Genomic DNA, 17,910 nt, shown 5'->3' on the forward strand with positions numbered 1-17,910 from the left:
TCTTGGTTTGCTGTAGCCAGTGAAGGGCTGCAGGTGGTTTCGGATGGAGGACAGGCTGGGCTCACTCAGGCTCTGCTGTTGATTTCAAGAGGACGCTAACAAGACCACAATCCCAACCTGGCTTAATGCTGAAAATTGTAGAATCATAGAATGTTTTGGGTTGGAATACTCCAAATACTCAAATTTTTAATCTGTTAAATGCCTACCCAATTTTCTAAACTTGGATACTAACTTATCTGAATTTTTATAGCCAGCTAGCTTCTACAGAACTACATGTGTTTCAGCAGTATATCCCTTAAAAGGAGTAGGTCACTTTCTTTTCATCTCCTTGGTATGTAGATGGACTCAACAGCTTTCAATATTAATCCTGACATACAGGGGAAATTTTTCAGTCTTGGTAGTGACATGAAACTTCTGCTGCAATGAACAAGGTGGATTCTGCCGATAAAACTGGGGAGATTTATTAGTATACAGATGATAGGATGGAACAGGTTGAGCATATAGCCTTCCCCCTAAAAAAGGGTGTATCCCTGAATGCATTCCACATTGAACTAGGTGTCCCAGGCACTGCACTGAAACAGGCAGTCATATTGACTTTCCTTTGCAAAGAACCCAAAACAACAGATCTGACCACGGAGATGCCTCGTAGTGCCCAGCAAAAATACCTTTAATACTGCTTTCCTGATTAATGCTTGAGACCAGTACATCTGCCTCAACATTTGCCCCAGTATTCACGAGGCTTAAATCCTTGAAAAGGTAATTAATGAAGAAAGAGAAGGGGAATATGTAGAAATCAGGGAAGAAATTCTTAACAATGTTAGACAGCACCAGAATAATATTTAACAAAAGAATAACGTTATAAAATTGTCTACCTTTCCTTTCCTCAGAGTTGAACTGGCATATTGGTTGATATATTTTGTAGAAAGTGTCTCAATAAAGCTAAATAATAATAACTGCTAAAAATAATATCCTATAATGCCTTATTTTCTGTATTGAGTATTTTCCATAGTGAATAAGAATGTATTGTACTTGTCACCATATTTATTATTTGTAGGAATATTTAAAAAAAAAATGGGTAGAGCTGAATTTGCCACTTGAGATGAATACAAACATGGCACAAAAGAACAATCAAAAACCTTATAAAAATTGGATTGCTAGCAAGTGCTTCATTCCTTTAAATCATTTCCAGGTGATTTTAAGAGGAAGTTCAAGTGAGTATAAAATTGCTGTTCTCTGCATCAGAACAATTTCTGTTCCTAAATTGAGTCAGTCCCCAGATTACAATGTAAAGCAATGATCCAAATGTTTTGTGTACATTTGGGCAGAATTCTGCCATCGGTTTATATCTGTCCAGTCCTATTGACTTTACCCCTATGTTTATTATCTTAAAAACACACTTGACTTTGTCACTGGCCAGATGCTTACTGCATGGCTTTTATGTGTTGGAGATGCACAGCTGTAACTTCAAGAGCAGAAAACACCTGTGGAATTTGGCTGATTTCTCCATGCCCAGATACATTGTCTGGAGCAGCCCTGCAAGGTCCCGGCTGGAGAGCAAGATCTGTACTGGTCCAGGAAACGCAGAAAAACGGGAAAAATGGCATCAAAATGAGCCCTTCTGGTGTAAAAGTGGACACAAACTGAATTTTGACGTAAAAAGGATCATGGAGACAGTTTTCAACAAAATGTTCCCATCTTAGAAAATGCAGGAACTGGCTGGCCCCGGACACCATCACCAGCTGAGTTTATTGTGTTCCTCTCCCCATCTGTTTGCCATTTTTTCATCTTGTAATGATTTGTTCACACAGAGAACATTCTGGAGAAATAGCAAAGGTTGAGTGATAAATCTCACTCTTCCCCTGTCCTTCAGCCTAACATGCTTACGCATTTGCAGGCATTTCCTTTATTATTCACTCCTGCAGAAGGAAGTCTTGCGAGAGACAGGCAGTGAAGCTGAAGGCTAGCCTATGGTTTGTGTTATCTCCTAAATCTTCGTTGGGCGCAATACCTCCTTCGGGTCCCTTCCTCAGGAGTGTGTGTTTCCATTCGGGCACAGACAACAGCAGGCTCTGTTGCAAAGAGACTGAGAGGCAGCTCTTGAGCTAGCAGGAATTCCTTGGGCTGGAATTAGAGCCAAAAAAAGATGTGTACAGGAAAACTGAAAACACTACTAAGCAAGCATGTGGAAGGAAGCGACGTTAACTGCTTTAATTTGGAAAACACTATGAATTTTCATTGTGGCCTGGGCTCAGAGAAGGGAAACAATGGAAGAACAGCCAAAATAAATGCCCTCCTGTCTACCAGGAAATGATGGTGGAGGGTTACTTTACTTAAGATGGCCTGTTTAGCTGTCATTACATCTTGTGCATTTGTCTGATTTTATTTTTAGCAAGACAATGAAATATACGCACCCTGTGTGCCATTGCGCACAGGAGCCAGGCAGCTGCTGCTTTGTCACTGCATTGGCCCTGCTGGTGCAAGGCGATGAAACTGCAGTGATCAATAAATCTTGTATTGACTGGTAAAAGAAAACATACATTAACTTTGGCATTTCCTTCCAGCTGCAAATAAACAAATACAAAATGCCTGCCTTGTGCTATAATTTTCATTGGAAGGCTGTTGGAGACATTTGCAGCTAGTCCTATGTAAACACTGGTAGATTCAGGGAGCACTTGGAGGTTATTTCCTGTAATAAATATCACAAGGACATCTTAGAAAAGGATACTGGAATAATTTTCTCTTAAAGTAATTTCTATCCCTATTTTACTTTCATAGGCTTTAATTTGAATATTTTGGGTGGCTCAGACTTTACGTTCACTTTTTTATTTTGTTTGTATTTGTTTACTTTCTCATTCTGTTCTCACTTTTGATAAGAAGAGACAACTTTTAGAGAAAGTGGAAATCATGTGAGAGCATCAGAATACTCTCTCAAAGTATTTGAAATAGCCCTCCCCTTTCTGATGTCCCTTTTCATATGAACTTAAAACATTTGAGACCAAACTGCCATGTGAATGGTTGCACTGTTTTCAGATGGATTATAACGGTACTTAAAGCAAGCATTTATTGGCAGTTGCCTTCCAGTATGAATCAGAAGTTAACCAAGCATCTTCCAAAGGCAGACATGGGAATTTTGTTGCAAAATCCACATACACAGGCCAGGTTTCCTGCATTATTGTTCTGTTTTGTTTTGTTTTCTTTTTTTCTTTCTGAAGAGAAGACTTTGGATCCAGATTTTCCAATATGGGTGGATTAACCTGATTTCCTGGGAGATCACATGTTAGATTCTCATCCTGCTCATGCTTGTGTATGTTTGAAGGGACTTAGTGGCATTAGAGCACAAACTCTTAGAAATAAAGCAGGATCTTTCCCTCTATTGCAAAGCATTGCTTTATACAGCCAAATGGGAGATTGGGAACTGCTAGTAATATAACTCCACTTGAAAACTGTGAACCTAAAATCCATGGAAACAGATAAACAGAACTTGAGTTGTCAAACTGTCCTCTGAACAGCCTCCTTGGCTTTATAAACAAAATCTGATTATTGGTTTTGTATCGCTGTATAGTTTTAATATCACAGGCTTCACAGCTTAGTAATGATTGTACAGTCTGGCCCCTTAAGAGTGAAGGATTTCAGTGACGATTTAGCAGGCTTATGTCTCACTTGTTTTGTGTATTTCCCAAGAAAGTTTAAAGGCAATTAATTCATACGGCCAGCTTTAATTATTTATGATCTTGGGTTTTTTTGATCTTGAAGGCCAGACCTTGACAGCAACTGGATGGTAATAAGAGAGCAGATCCAGATGGAATCCATGGTTCTCAAGGGGCTTCTCCCAAATACCAAGTATCAGTTTGCCGTCCGAGCAGCAAACTCCTATGGATCCAGCCCCGCCAGTGCACCGAGTGACATCATCCGAACGTTCAGTGAGTAGAACCACCTTTTTGTAATCAAAGCCATATAAAAATAAAGTATATCTGTAAATAAAGTGTGTGTGGGTTAGCTGCTGGTGGAAAGAATCACTCTCCAAGCACTGGCACCCCCAGTCTGACATCTCTCAGCTCTGTCCGTGGAGCTTACAACATCCTGTGAAAGACAAGCCGCAAGCAAAGATTTTAAAAGCTCCAGGCAGAAGTGCTCTCATGCCTTTTCTCTGCTCTGGAGGTCATTGCCAGATATTTTTGGATTGCTACTTACTGACTTTTGCGCTGGCTCCATGCAGAACTGATAAGTGAATATTATGGAGAGAAATGAGACAGACAAGTCTATGGTTCATCTTTTTATACTGTTCTTTGAAACTGAACTGTATGTATTGCATTTCTAATTTAAACAACTTGGAAAGACCAAACCAAATCTATTTTCTGACAGGTAAGGCTTTTAAGCAATTAACACAATCGTGAAAGTAATGATATAAACAAGTAAGCATCCCTTTTTGATCAGAAGCTGCATAGCAAAAATATTAGGTGAAAATGCATTCAAACATACTTTAATAATCACAACTTGTTAACAATTATATTCACATTTGTGTAGCAATGTAGGCCATGCACTTTGCAATAAGCGGTAGGTCCTGTGCACAGCTCCTGATGGCTTTCCTCAGGATATAATCCTCTGTCAGTGCTGTTGTCTCTGCGGGCTGACTTTGAGGTGCTGCTGCTCCTTATCACACCCAAAGTCATAGTGGTATGTGAGAATCCCAATCAAACTGACACAGAGCACGTTGGGAATCGTACGAATCATGTCTCTCACAAAGCAAAAAACCCAATGTCACACAGAGAGTCAATGCAGGAAGCAGAGCCAAGGCTGGCAGGGTATGGGGACTAACTGAGCTACGTCCTCAAAGTACCAAATGTTTTATTGTGTTTAAAAGATGTCAGTAGTTCTAAGTTCTAGTTCTGAAAACATTTATATGGGACAGAATACCACACAAGAGAATGCCTGGATATCATTTTAGCAGATTAATGAATGATAAAAAAGAGCAACAAAACTGACTTCTTTTCTTTTCTCATCTGCACACTCAATTGCAAATCATCTTAATTAACTAGTAGAAAATGAGCAGCTGATATTCAGGTAGGACCGTGAGCTCTGCAAGAAGAATTTGCATGCTGCAGAAATGTGGACCACATCCTTAGTGATCTACCAATTTAACCTGCTAAGGATTTATTTCTAAATTGCACCTCTGTCTTGGAATCCCTTGTTTTCATTGACTCTTACGTGACAGTTTCCATTATTTTTCCCCTCTGTCTTAAACTCAGTCCATTGAACAGTTTGCATGCAGTTTGTTATGGCTGCTGAACTTGTAAGTTTAACTTCTGAAGCAAATGTCTGTGAAAACCACGAAGGTGCAGCGTGCTCTGGGGTTCCTTGGCTGCTGGATCCTCAAGGGTCAGCTGCTGCTGCTTCAGGCATGCTTATGTGCTCCTCGGTTTGTCTTTGGATGTGAGTGGCTGCATTCTTTAGTCAGAAAAGATAAAGTGCTTAGTTCTGTTAAGAAGGGTGGAGTAGCCTTCATACTGCACTTACTACTGTGGTACTCCAGGAAAGGCACTTCGCCTTTGGAAACTTCCCATTCTGCAGAGACCTGTTAAGATGGCTCTAAAACATGGACTATTGTCAGTAGAGCTTGGAATCAAATTCACACCTGGTGCATATAAACACCAATTTGTGGAGAAGTTCACAGGGGGCATGAGCTTGACTCTCTGTGCCTGGGTCGGATCTGAAAAGTGAATGCATTATGCATGTTGCACTGCTCTCTGAACAGGCTCAAAAAATCTTGCTTGTCCATGGTAGACATGAGTGCCACTGAGAGGTTGATCTTCCTGCACCAAGGGACTGGCAGTGCCTGGGAGAGACCCTCATGAGCAGGCAGAGCTCCCGTAGCCTGGGGCCATGTCATGTCCATGCTTGCTCCATCCCCACACCAGGTCACTTACGCTTAGGACTACTTTAGCAACCTCTGGGTCCTTTGGCAAAGGCCAATGTGGTTGCTTTGCAAGTCTGCTCTTAGTTTCCAGGGTGGATTTTGCAGATAGGCTGAAAAACTACATATAGCCACTATCCATGAAAGCCTGTGTTATCTTGTGGATACCTGTCTTCATAACAACCAGCTTTTTGCAGAACAAGGAGTGGTGTTCAAAGGCAGCAAAGGATGCATGCCTTTAGAATTAAGTTCTGTGGCTTTTTGGAAACAAGAGTGTAACTGAGTGTAGCAGCTCTTACTTGGCTTTAGTGGTGATGTCTGTGTAAGAAACTAATTTGACATTAACTAGATACACAAGTACATTGTGCATTAGTAGAAAAACTGAACTTCTGTTGTGAAAAAATTTCTTGATTAAAGGCATGCGTAGTCTGAACATTTATTTTTACCCCAAATGCTAAAAACCCCTGAAGAGTGATTTAAACCACTGACAAGTTTAATACAACAAAAAAAAGCATGCTAAGCTTAAGGCCAACCGAGTAAAACTTACTCCTAGTGCATGTTATTTATCAGAAGGTACTTTCCCCTTTCTAGTACCCAGAAAGCCAATGGTTACCTTCTTTGGCGCAGTTAATCATTCACTTCGGTTGCTCAAGTATAGACATTTGGTGAACTTGAGGTCCTCTAGGTCCTGTGGTTTTCAGCTGTCACTGCAGGAGGGCATGTGTCTCCCGAACACCTCACAGTCCTCTGGGGAGGTCTCAGGTACCGTAAAGCATCTCAGATGGCACCAGATGCCTGAGTCTCTCAAAGTGCCAGCAGGTACCTCTTAGTCACCTGTGGTTGCTGGAAGGGTGTCAGACAGTTGGCGTGTCTGACAATGATGCACCTTTGCTCTTCAGGTTACGCATCATTGGAATTATTACCTTCATTATTAAATGGTACCTCCTCCCATGTAAACAATGAAATGCACCACAGATATTTGATGTGTATTAATGGGTATTAATGCCTGTATATTCCTCAGAAATATCTGAAATATCTTAGGGAGCTGGCGGAGTCCATACAATGTCTGGCTCCTTTGCATTACACTTAGCCTACATAGTGCTGGCACAAAGGTCCTTGCTGTCTTTGGATTTTAAAAATATGTAGGTTTATGCTTGTATATCCTGGATTTTTACGCTTGTTTTGAAATAATTAGTGCATTTCTGATGATTATTTTAACTGAAGAACAAATTCCCAGCATTACCTCAAATGCAGTGGACCTTCAGGGTTTGTGTTGCATTGCATGGAGTCTGCTGCAGCTCTTCTAGGCAGGCTGAGACAGATGAGCCCTGCAGACACTGAGTCCATGCTGCTTGGGGATGTTTTCTACTGGGCTTTATCTCATTCTCACATGTAATTCTCTCATTTTGGCTTTAAAAGGTGGCTGGCTTTGCAGTGCTCTTGACTGCATTGTTTCAGGTCAGCACAGGAAACTCTTGCCTTTGTTTGCTAAAATGTTCCTCTGAAGGGTTGCTGATGGTGTCACCTGATATGACGGACCTCCCAAGGTCTGTGCAAGTAGAACATGTGGCCTTGATTATAAACAGTTACCCCCTTACCTAGTAAAAATGCATGCTTGGTTTAAGCTACTTTGTTCCATTTTCAGGGAGGAGAGAGAGGGCAAGTTTCCCCAAGGGTTCTCATTTATTTGTGATTTTGTTTCTTTTTTTTTTTCCCCCAAAGGGAAATGATGTAATAAATCAATTTTTGTTATGTTTCCTAATTACAGATGCAGATTGCAGGTCTTTCACTTATATGGTTGTTGGTTTTTTGCTATATCAGCTCTTTCAATGTGTCATGGACAATTTACTTGAAAAAAAGATTTCACATATCAAATTTGGTAACAACAGAATAAACTGTCCTAAAAAATCAAACAAAGTGTCATCACCTACATGGCTTAAATACCCTTCATGTCCTGGGGAAACAGATGGGGTTTGCACTGTGCCTGGAAGGTCACCAGCCTTGGGCTTTGCCAGACCAACAGAGGAAGCGTCTTCTGTTAAAAATACCCTCCTGCTTGTCTCCACAGCAAATGTGACAGACGTGGCTGCTTAATCTCAGTACATCCCTTCCTCTGGTCCTGGCCATCACCTCCAGGCTCAGCCAGAGCAAGGCATTGGCACAGGTGCTCAGATACTCCGCACGGTGCTTGAATGTGTCTGCTGAGGCTCAGGCCCAGAAAAAAGGGCAGTCCCATGGGCCCAGACCTTGATGTTCATGTGTCTTGGAGACAGCAAATGGAGATGGTTTTCCATAGAACTGTTTCCCACAGATCTCCAAAGGCTTTACAAAGGCAGCATTCGTATTTATATAGATGGGGACAAAAAGCAAAAGACAGCCCAAGCGATATGCAGTGCCTCACTGTGAGTCACTGGCAAGAATAAAACTCAGATTAAAATGCCGCTGGTGTATTTTGGATTTAGACCTGTGAGGGGTTATGCATGAAGGCGATCAGTCTGTTAACACTTCCATTCAGTCTGCCCACGTTGCAACGCCCGGTGGTCCATCTCCTGTGCTCTCCTGTGTCTCCTGATCCATATGCTGGTGGCCACCTAATTGGCACAACAAAAGTTTGTGTGTCCTTCTGTTTGTTTTGAGAAAGATTTCTTTGGTATAACTTAATCCCTGATTATTTGGAAAGAAGCTGTCCAAAGTTCATGACCCCCCACAGGTTTTCCAATTAATTATAAAACAGGATTATAGGACTTGGTAAAGGGTCTTAAATGGGCTTCGTCTCCTTGTACACTGAAACACTGATTTAATGAAATACACAGCACACTTATAATCTCTGTAGTCATTGTTTTGGCATTTGCAGAGTACCACTTCTCTTAATTGTCCCTGATTTGCCACCCATTATGAGATGAGCTCTCCACTAAAGCTACACAGTGCTCTTGAGATGGATTTGCATCGGAGTTTCTCTACAAAAAGTTGTGTTAGCTTCTCTGCCTTCTGTTATTTTGCAGTCTGTTGTATCATGTCACGTGTGGGTATCATGCCACATCCAGTGAAAAAACACCAAATGTAAGGCAGAGCAAGTCAACTGAGAAGCCAGTGGGCTGTTAGATGGTCTCATCATTTGTGTGTGTACTCACCTGTATAAATTCAGGCATAGTTAGAAGAGAGTACATCTCCATGTCTTCATTGCTCCCAGGTGCGTTGTGCGTTACCAAAACTGTTCACAGATCAGCAGGTAATGTAGCATGTGCTGGCTGAAACTCAGGTGGAGACAGGAGGATTGAAAGCAGAGATTTGAGGCCATATTAAAAACCTGTGGATATTAGGACACCTTCCAAAGTTATACTTTTCCTGGTGATGCCAAACTTTTGTCCTGAAGGTCCTTTGAAGAAGGGCCTCAAAGCAGTCTTTTTTTACCAGCCACAATAAGCCAAAACGTCTTTGCTCTCTCCAGGCTCTAAATGTTGTACCAGTTCAATAAGGTGAAGGGAAGCATTGTCTGGTTTAAAATAGTGGGTACATTTTGTCTCCCAAGGTCTTCTGTTGGAAAAGGATAGAACATTTGGCCAGATGAAAGAGGCACACCTTCTGCTTGGGGCACTGCCTGTCTCTCCTAAGTTACCAGGTCTCACTGCATGTTAGTAGTTATTGATGTGGTTAGTGATAACTACCCTCAAATCAGGCGAGTTACACTTCTGTAAAACTGGCATGGCATTAAAATCATATCTATACATGTAAGCAAGTGTGCGTATCTGAATGCAAAATTGAGACCTAACATTTTCCTGCGTGTTAAACTGAAGATGCTTCATTCTTTGTATTGCTTCATTCCTGCCATTCTTGCTGAACCTAAATCCCATTAAGCCTAAGAAAGTTTGCTTGAGAACAGAAAAATTGTGGCAGGATTTGAATTATAACAGATTTTTATTTTGTAGCGTGTGACTTCTAAATTGGAAAATGGAGTTTGTGTATCACAGCTTGTTTGAATACAGATTAGATTGCTTTCCCTGACATATGGTTGATCAGTAATGTGTGACTTTTTTTCCTTTCTTTTTCCCAGCTTAGTTTTATTGCTTTTGTTACTCTTGGGTAAATTACAGTTTCATCCATTAGAAGAACTGAAATAGTTCTGAAATAGTTTCAGACACACAATATAAAAGCAGTAAGTAATATTACAGACCTGACTTAAAAGCAGCAGTATTCCAGTTGCTGCATCTGCTGGGAGCTGAGTTAGTGCTGAGTTCTGCTTCATTCATATAATTTCTGTTAAACTGCAAGTCACATTTTTAATGTTTATGTTTGAGGTTTTGCACACTGAAATTCTTTTGTAGAAATGCATGTGTTATAAAATCACTGTTGCCAAAGTGATTAACTTGAGTGAATATACAAGTGGATACTAGGAGTAAGAGGTTTTTCCCACATTTTGATAATACCTTCTGTTTTCCATAATGAATCATAGAATCATAGAATCATAGAATGTTTTGAGTTGGAAGGGACCCCTAGAGGTCATCTAGCCCAACCCCCCTGCAGTGAGCAGGGACACCGCTAACTAGATCAGGTTGCTCAGAGCCCCGTCCAACCTGGCCTTGAATGTTTCCAGGGATGGGGCCTCCACTACCTCTCTGGGCAACCTGTGCCAGTGTTTTACCACCCTCATTGTAAAGAATTTCTTCCTTATATCTAGTCTAAACCTACCCTGTTTTAGTTTAAAATCATCACCCCTTGTCCTGTCACAGCTGGCCCTACTAAAAAGATTTTCCCCATCTTTCCTATAGGCCCCCTTTAGGTACTGAAAGGCCGCAATCAGGTCTCCTGAATGGAGGACTGGGACCAGTTCATAAATGAGCATTCTGTTTCTCCAGTAGTAATCCTTCGCCTTCACAGTCACCAGCAGAAATAATCTGGATGTAGTTTGTCCAGTTGGCCTCGTCTCATTACCAGTCAGAAAGTGATGAGTTCTGCGCTTAGCTCAGTTGGTAGAACTCTGTGGTGAATAATTGTTTTTAATATACAGTTAAATAATATTATTTACAGATGATTAGGTATACATGTTAGAGTGGAAAGATTTATAGACATTCTCTCCCGGCATAGCATGTTGTTTTGGTTGCAGACGTGTATGCCTCATTACCTCTACTGATTTGCCTCTGATTTTCCTGTGTGCTGACATAACATGTAAGGCCCATTGATAAGTAACTCCCACAGAGCGTACGGTGGGCGGCCAGTGAGCCAGCCAGGGCGCGTGTTGGTATCTGGTGCACATATGCTTGATTTCATAACTGTCTGCCAGGATTTCTGCGTTGCAGTCATAGCAAAGGAAGAGAGAGTACAGTAAGATTTAGACCAGTGCTCTCCTGCCTGAATCGGGTCAGTGAGATGTTTTCCTTTATTCTTCACTGAGGTGGGATTTGGCTGAACCCAGTTAGACTGGCTCCAACAGCCCAATAGTGCTGCGCCCAGACTGCTCCCTCTGAAGGTCTGCTGAGCCTCGTTAGCTTTCACTGCCTCCATCGGGTTGTTCAGTGGTAGTAGTGAAGCTCTCATGACCATCAGGTGGTATTTTCTGGCTTGCCAGGTCTCCTTTCTGCAGACAGCCACTGCCCAGCAAGACTTTGTGTCTCTGTATGTTGCAATGTGCAGGCTCTGCTAATGTAAGAGAAAATACGGGCAGCTTGTGGCAGCTAAAATAAACAAGCACACATGGTCAGCCTGTACAGAGGTTTTGAAAGCAAGGATTACCTACACTGTTTTTAAGTGACCACAAAATATTTTATGGAAAAGGGAAATATATGAAGTCTGTTGTTTTAATGGTTATTAAATGTTTGTCTATTCTTAACCTTGCTGAAATGACATGTATTATCTTACTTCATGGCTTCTGGTAAATTTTAATAGCTAAAAGGCATAAATAATTGTTTAAGCAGAATTTGCTTGTAGAGTGCAGAAAAGCCCAGGTATTTTCTATGAGGATCCTCTTACTGTTTAAACGGGCCTTTCCCAGCCCGGAGTCCTTCACAGCACAGCTCGGCACTCCAGGGAGAGGCAGAAGCAGATTATGCACATGACAAACACATGGTGTTTGTGCAGGTTTCTTTTTTTTAGGTGCTAAATTGTGTTTTAAAAAATAGCCTAAAAATAATCTTAGGATGCTATTCCAGGAGGCGGAGGCAGATAAAGTCCTAAGCAGATCATGCTGGAAAAGCCCTGCCTAGATGCATCTCTTTTGCTGTTCCAGTTATTTGGTCACCAGTAGGGCAGATAGAGGACTGTGTGCTTATAAAAGGGAAAACTTTGATCTAAAACCAATACAGTTATTAAAATGTTGTCCACGCCAAAAAAGTTCAGAGCCATTCCCCTGGAAGAATGATGGATAAAAGTCAGTTTGCAGTGGCAGAATGGAGCTTTACCTGCTTTTTGGGGAGTCACATGAAGGTCTTCACTTAGTTTTAAGTTGCATGTGTATCACTTGGACAGTGTCTCCCATCTTCAGGCTGACACTTACATTGTCTGTACAGGTTGAACATTAGCACCACTTCAGATTTCAGTGTGGCAAATCGGGGGGTGGAGGGTATTAAGATCTGAGTTGCTGTGGGTAAAGAGAGAAGAATATATGAACTGAGTATGCCAGTTGTGTCTTTATAGGCTCTGAGGAGTTAGGAAGTGGAAGCTATGGGCATCCATATATCACAGACACAGTGACTGGTGATGGTGATGGATTTGATATCGATGACTCAGACTACGACATTTACATAGAAGAGGTAAATTTCAAGATTCCACTTTGGCATTTCCCTTTTCTTCATAGTCTCAATACTTCAAAGTGTCTGATCTTATCGGGAAGTTTAATATCTGATATTATATGCTCAGGTATAATAATGTGGGGGGTTTTTTCTTCAGTGAGGATGAATTTCTTACCTCAGATCTGTATCTTGGAAGGTATGAATTTCTTTTCCATGTATCATTTTAGGTTTTACTGAATTTGTGTTTCTTTATTTCCATTCAGCTCAGACCGCTTCCTGCTATCAAAGGAGGCAACAGAAAATTTCTGGTTGAAACTAAGGTTACGCCAGAGTCTAGTTCCAGGCTCCTGTCACGGGTCCTTACAACCACTTCTCAACCCAATGCTTCCACTCCCACCACCACACAGCCTTCAACTACAGCGCGGGCGACTACGGCTCAGGCAGCGAGGAGGGGTGGCATGCGCCTCTTTGATCTCTCCTGTGATGAGGCCATCTGTTCTGCAGACAGCTTTTGTGTCAACGACTATGACCGGGGCGGCTCGCGCTGCCACTGCAACTTGGGAAAAGGAGGAGAGACATGTGCGGAAGGTAGGTTTCTGGGTGCCCACTGCTGCTGGCCTCTCTTTGTCTGGGGCAAGGAGTGGCTTCATGATGAACCAACCAAAGTGCGCTTTGGGAATAGCCAGCTGGGCTTAATGGATCCCTGAGGACACCAGCAGCTTCCACATCCCGGTTCAGACATGGGACCCTTTGCTTCTCTTTCCTCAGCTAGATGTGAAGAAGTTATTCTGTAATAAAGCTGAATGCAGACCCCATGTGAAGCTGCATGGGGGAGGCTAATCCACCTTCCCCCACCTAGGAGTGGGAGGGTGATGGAGCCAGGCATGTTGGTAGGCACCCAGGCCTGAGAGGGTCCAGCCATGGCATCCACAGCTTCTATCAGGGACATTCAATCCTGCCTTTGACATGTGCCTTTTGCCCGCAGCTGAAGCCCTGAACCACCAGCATTTCCAGCGTGGTCCATCTGATGATGCTGATCTTGCAGCAGGGATGCGAGACAGAACCCCTGTTGTAAAACCATCTCCAGAGGAGGGTTTCCCCGTGGTCTGCAGGGCAGAAGTGCTGGAGTGGTAGCCTCAGCACTCATGTCAGGCAACCTGGGGCAAGGGAGGAACAAAACCCCCTCCACACTTTGGAAAGCATGACCTAAAGCCTGGGCCAATGTGAGGAAGTGTGTCCCAGTCAAGACTTGCCATGCATCCTCTCGCCTCTCTGCAGGGTGGCTGAGCCAGGGCAGGAGCTTGCTGAGCTGAAGGAGGCTGTCCTGCTTCTCCTTCCCTTGCCACCTTCCTGTCCTCCCTCTCTGCAGACCTAACCTTGCCCTTTCGCGGGGTCTGACGTTGAGCTGATCACCTGGTGAGCCAGTCCAACTCACTTACCAGGTCATAAGCAGGTCACTTTTTTTTCCATTTGGAGTTATTTTTCTTCTGGCTTGGTGACCAAGGGGTCAGATGAATGCCAGAGCTTGTGCAAGCAAATGTCCTGTTGCTTGTAGTGGTGCTGTCCCACCAGCTAAGAAAGAGCTGATCTGTCCCTCTGCATGTTGATCTGACCTGCGAAGGCCCTGCCTCACAGCAGAGCAACAGGGACACACATTTCTTCTGCCAGCTCATGTTAGACATTCGTGATGCACAGTGTCATGCATCGGGGATGCAGACACTGAGGGTGTTTGATCTTCTCCTCCCAGTGCTGGAGTAAAGAGAGCTCATTCTGAAAACAATCTGTTGTGACTCAGCCACATGGAACAGCTGCAGATGTGATTTTTGGCCATGATCAAGTATGAAGAGTTGAGGATTTATTTGAACTGACATAACTGTATACAACTTGTAGAGTGGGTTTGTTAACGTCAGTCCAAACCCAACATTTTTCACAAGGGAGTGTGTTATTCCTTGGTAAGCAGTAGCATCATGTACCAATATTTCCTTGTACCGAATTTCGCCACAGTGGCCAATATTATTAAATAGAATATTAGTCTGAATGAAAACAGACTTTTCTCTACAATCAACAGCTGCATGGTGCTCTGGCCCAGTCAGTTCTGCTTGTGATCAGGGCATGAGTTAATTGCTGTCTGCTGTGGTTGTGTTCGGGTTTATAGTGCCGGTTCTCTTCACCTCAGCCTAAAATGTATGCCTTGCAAACAAAAAGGCTGAGAGAGCTGTATCCATATCCAAATATCCAAGAAAAACCCACACAGTATTCAAAGAGCAAAGAGGAATAGGACTCCTCCTCCTTCCTTCCTCATTAGACTTAGATCCACCGGAAAAATAAGAATTCAGGCCTGAAACTGTGTCTGTCCTCAGTGCTTCTTAGGAAAACGAGCTGCAAAGGTAGCAGTAAGACATGTCTCTCGTCTTCTTTTTCTGTGCTGAGGGCAGGATGGTCCTCTAACATAAGACAGCAAAGGGTGAGGATTGATAACAGCAGCTGACAAGAGCAATATGAAGGGCTACTGTTGCAGCCAGGGATGGAGAGATGCCTGCAGGGACTGTCCTCTCCCCCTCCCCGCCACTCCCTTTACCTTCTGCCCTGAGCTGGCTGGAGGGAGGTGCTGGAAGCTGCTGGGCTCTTCTGAGCCATCCAAGGATTCTGCAGATGTTGGATGCAGCAGCTATGGAGCAGCCGTGACTAATGCGGCGTGGCGTCTGGCCACGTTTCCCGCATATGTTTTTATAATCCTGCAAAACAGAAAATTACTTTGTCTCTGTGTCAAATGAATCCTTAAAAGGAGATAAAGTAGATGGGTTCTGTGTTCTGTAACAAGGATGAAAATCTGGAGAAAGTTCCACTGAAGCCAGTGATTAAACTGTTGAGCAGTATTTGGCCCTCAGTATCCAGTTTCTTTCCAAGTTCACCAGGTACTTGGTAATAAAATAATTAGTTGGGAAAGGTGGTGGGGAGGACAAGGCAATAGGTTAACTGGTTGTTGATGGCTGCTGACTAATGGTTGTCTCTGTAGGAACTCTGCCTTGCATTTTCACCTGATGTTATCTAGTGCTAAATGTGTATATCGATTTTTGTATGAGAGAAAACTGCTAAATAATATGCTTCCCTCTTTGCTTTTCAGATATTATTATCCAGTATCCACAGTTCTCTGGCTACTCATACATCACCTTTGAACCACTGAAAAACTCCTATCAGACATTTCAAATTACCCTTGAATTCAGGGTAAGTTTAAGCAATTCCAAGCTCACACAGAAGCTTTAAATTTTGCTTATTCTGATGATGCAGACAATGGAACGATAACTTGGCTTCAGTATAGCTTATAATGTAATGGTGGTGAACCTATATATAATTGTCACCTCTAAACATCTGGCTTCACCTTCAGTGAATGCAAATTAAGTTGGTAAACGGAGCTAGAATGTTTCCGTCCATTATTGGTAGGCAGTGCATGAGGGAACCCCTGGGACTAGTAATACTGGCATTGCAGACTAGTGGCAACGTACATTTGCAAGGTTATAGCCATGTGAATGAGCTACAGGCTGAAGTACACCTGGAACTGTTGTGAATTATGGTTTGGAAGTGGCATGCAGTATCTTTTGTACTGAGCAGAATACTGCCCTATATCCAGGATTTCATAGAATTGTTTAGGTTGGAAAAGACCTTTAAGATCATCAAGTCCAACCGTTAACCTAACCCTGACATCCCACCACTAAACCATGCCCCTAAGCACCACATCTACCCGTCTTTTAAATACCTCCAGGGATGGGGACTCAAGCACTTCCCTGGGCAGCCCATTCCAGTGCTTGACAACCCTTTTGGTGAAAAAGTTTTTCCTAACATCCAACCTAAACCTGTCCTGATACAACTTGAGGCCATTTCCCCTCATCCTATCACTTCTTACCAGGGACAAGAGACCGACCCCCACCACGCTACAGCCTCCTTTCAGGGAGTTGTAGAGAGCAATAAGGCCTCCCTTCAGCCTCCTCTTCTCCAGGCTAAACAACCCCAGTTCCCTCAGCCGCTCCCCAACAGACTTGTGCTCTACACCCTTCACCAGCTTCGTTGCCCTTCTCTGGACATGCTCCAGCACCTTAATGTCCTTCTTGTAGTGAGGGGCCCAAAACTGAACAGAGCATTCAGGGTGCGGCCTCACCAGTGCCAAGTACAGGGGGATGACCACTTCCCTACTCCTGCTGGCCATGCTATTCCTGATACCAGCCAGGATGCCACTGGCCTTCTTGGCCACCTGAGCACACTGCTGGCTCATATTCAACTGGCTGTCAACCAGCACCCCCAGGTCCCTTTCTGCCATGCAGCTTTCCAGCCACTCTTCCCCGAGCCTGTAGCGTTGCATGGAGTTGTTGTGACCCAAGTGCAGGACCCGGCACTTGGCCTTGTTGAACCTCATACAGTTGGCCTCGGCCCATCGATCCAGCCTTTCCAGGTCCCTCTCCTCTGCAGAGCCTCCCAACCCTCAAGCAGATCAACACTCCCACCCAGTTTGGTGTCATCTGCAACCTGACTGAGGGTGCACTTGATCCCCTTGTCCAGATAATTGATAGAGATGTTAAACAGAACTGGGCCCAGAACTGAGACCTGGGGGACACCACTTATTACCAGCCGCCAGCTGGATTTAACTCTGTTGACCACAACTCTCTGGGCTCAGCCATCCAGCCGGTATTTTACCCAGGGTTTTACTGCAGGGTTGAAGTAGATGTTATTTTCCACCTCTGAAGTCTGGGACCCCGGCTACTAATGCATGCAAGATACTGGACTATTTAAACTACACTTCTGAAGTGTACATCCCACCGTGACTGGTGTTATTGCCGCCTGTGTGTTACTGATGGAGCCGGTCGGGCTGCCTGTAGGGAGGGTGGCTGAGCTCTCAGATGAAGCCCTGCTCCCATGTAAGGCAGACTTGCCAGCCTCACAGCCTAGGCACCAGGCTGTTGCTAGAGCAGCAGCAGTCTGGTGCCTCACGTGGTGATCTAACACTCTCTGGCAATTTGTCAGCTTAAAATGCAGGATGGCTGCGAATGGTGTCAGCTGCTATGTGCATATGGAGAGATCCTGCCTGCACAGGCTGTTCGGCTTGAAAAGTGTCAGGCTCACTGAACACGTGAAGCAGGGTGTGTGTATTCATGTGCAATAAGTCTGAGGTGTCTACACTGAACAGGCTTGCTAGGACTTCCTTGATAGACTTTGTGCTCAGAGGTCTCACCTGGGACATCCCTGACAGTCTTTAATGCTTTCAGTCTTGGTTTTCGGTCTGATAGC

The 17,910-nt window shown here is 43.5% G+C and overlaps 1 protein-coding gene across 1 annotated transcript in view; it reads left to right on the top strand.

Annotated features, from left to right (window-relative positions):
• EGFLAM (EGF like, fibronectin type III and laminin G domains) overlaps positions 1-17,910 on the top strand; it is a 60,598-nt gene that overhangs the window by 11,639 nt on the left and 31,049 nt on the right. The window contains exons 7-10 of the mRNA XM_035902751.1: positions 3,754-3,920; positions 12,539-12,654; positions 12,897-13,221; positions 15,758-15,858. Coding sequence (XP_035758644.1) covers positions 3,754-3,920; positions 12,539-12,654; positions 12,897-13,221; positions 15,758-15,858 — 709 coding nt within the window. The remainder of the gene's footprint in view (positions 1-3,753; positions 3,921-12,538; positions 12,655-12,896; positions 13,222-15,757; positions 15,859-17,910) is intronic.

Source organism: Egretta garzetta, unplaced genomic scaffold, assembly GCF_000687185.1.
Source record: "Egretta garzetta isolate BGI_Z169 unplaced genomic scaffold, ASM68718v1 scaffold59, whole genome shotgun sequence".
Lineage (NCBI taxonomy): Eukaryota > Metazoa > Chordata > Aves > Pelecaniformes > Ardeidae > Egretta > Egretta garzetta.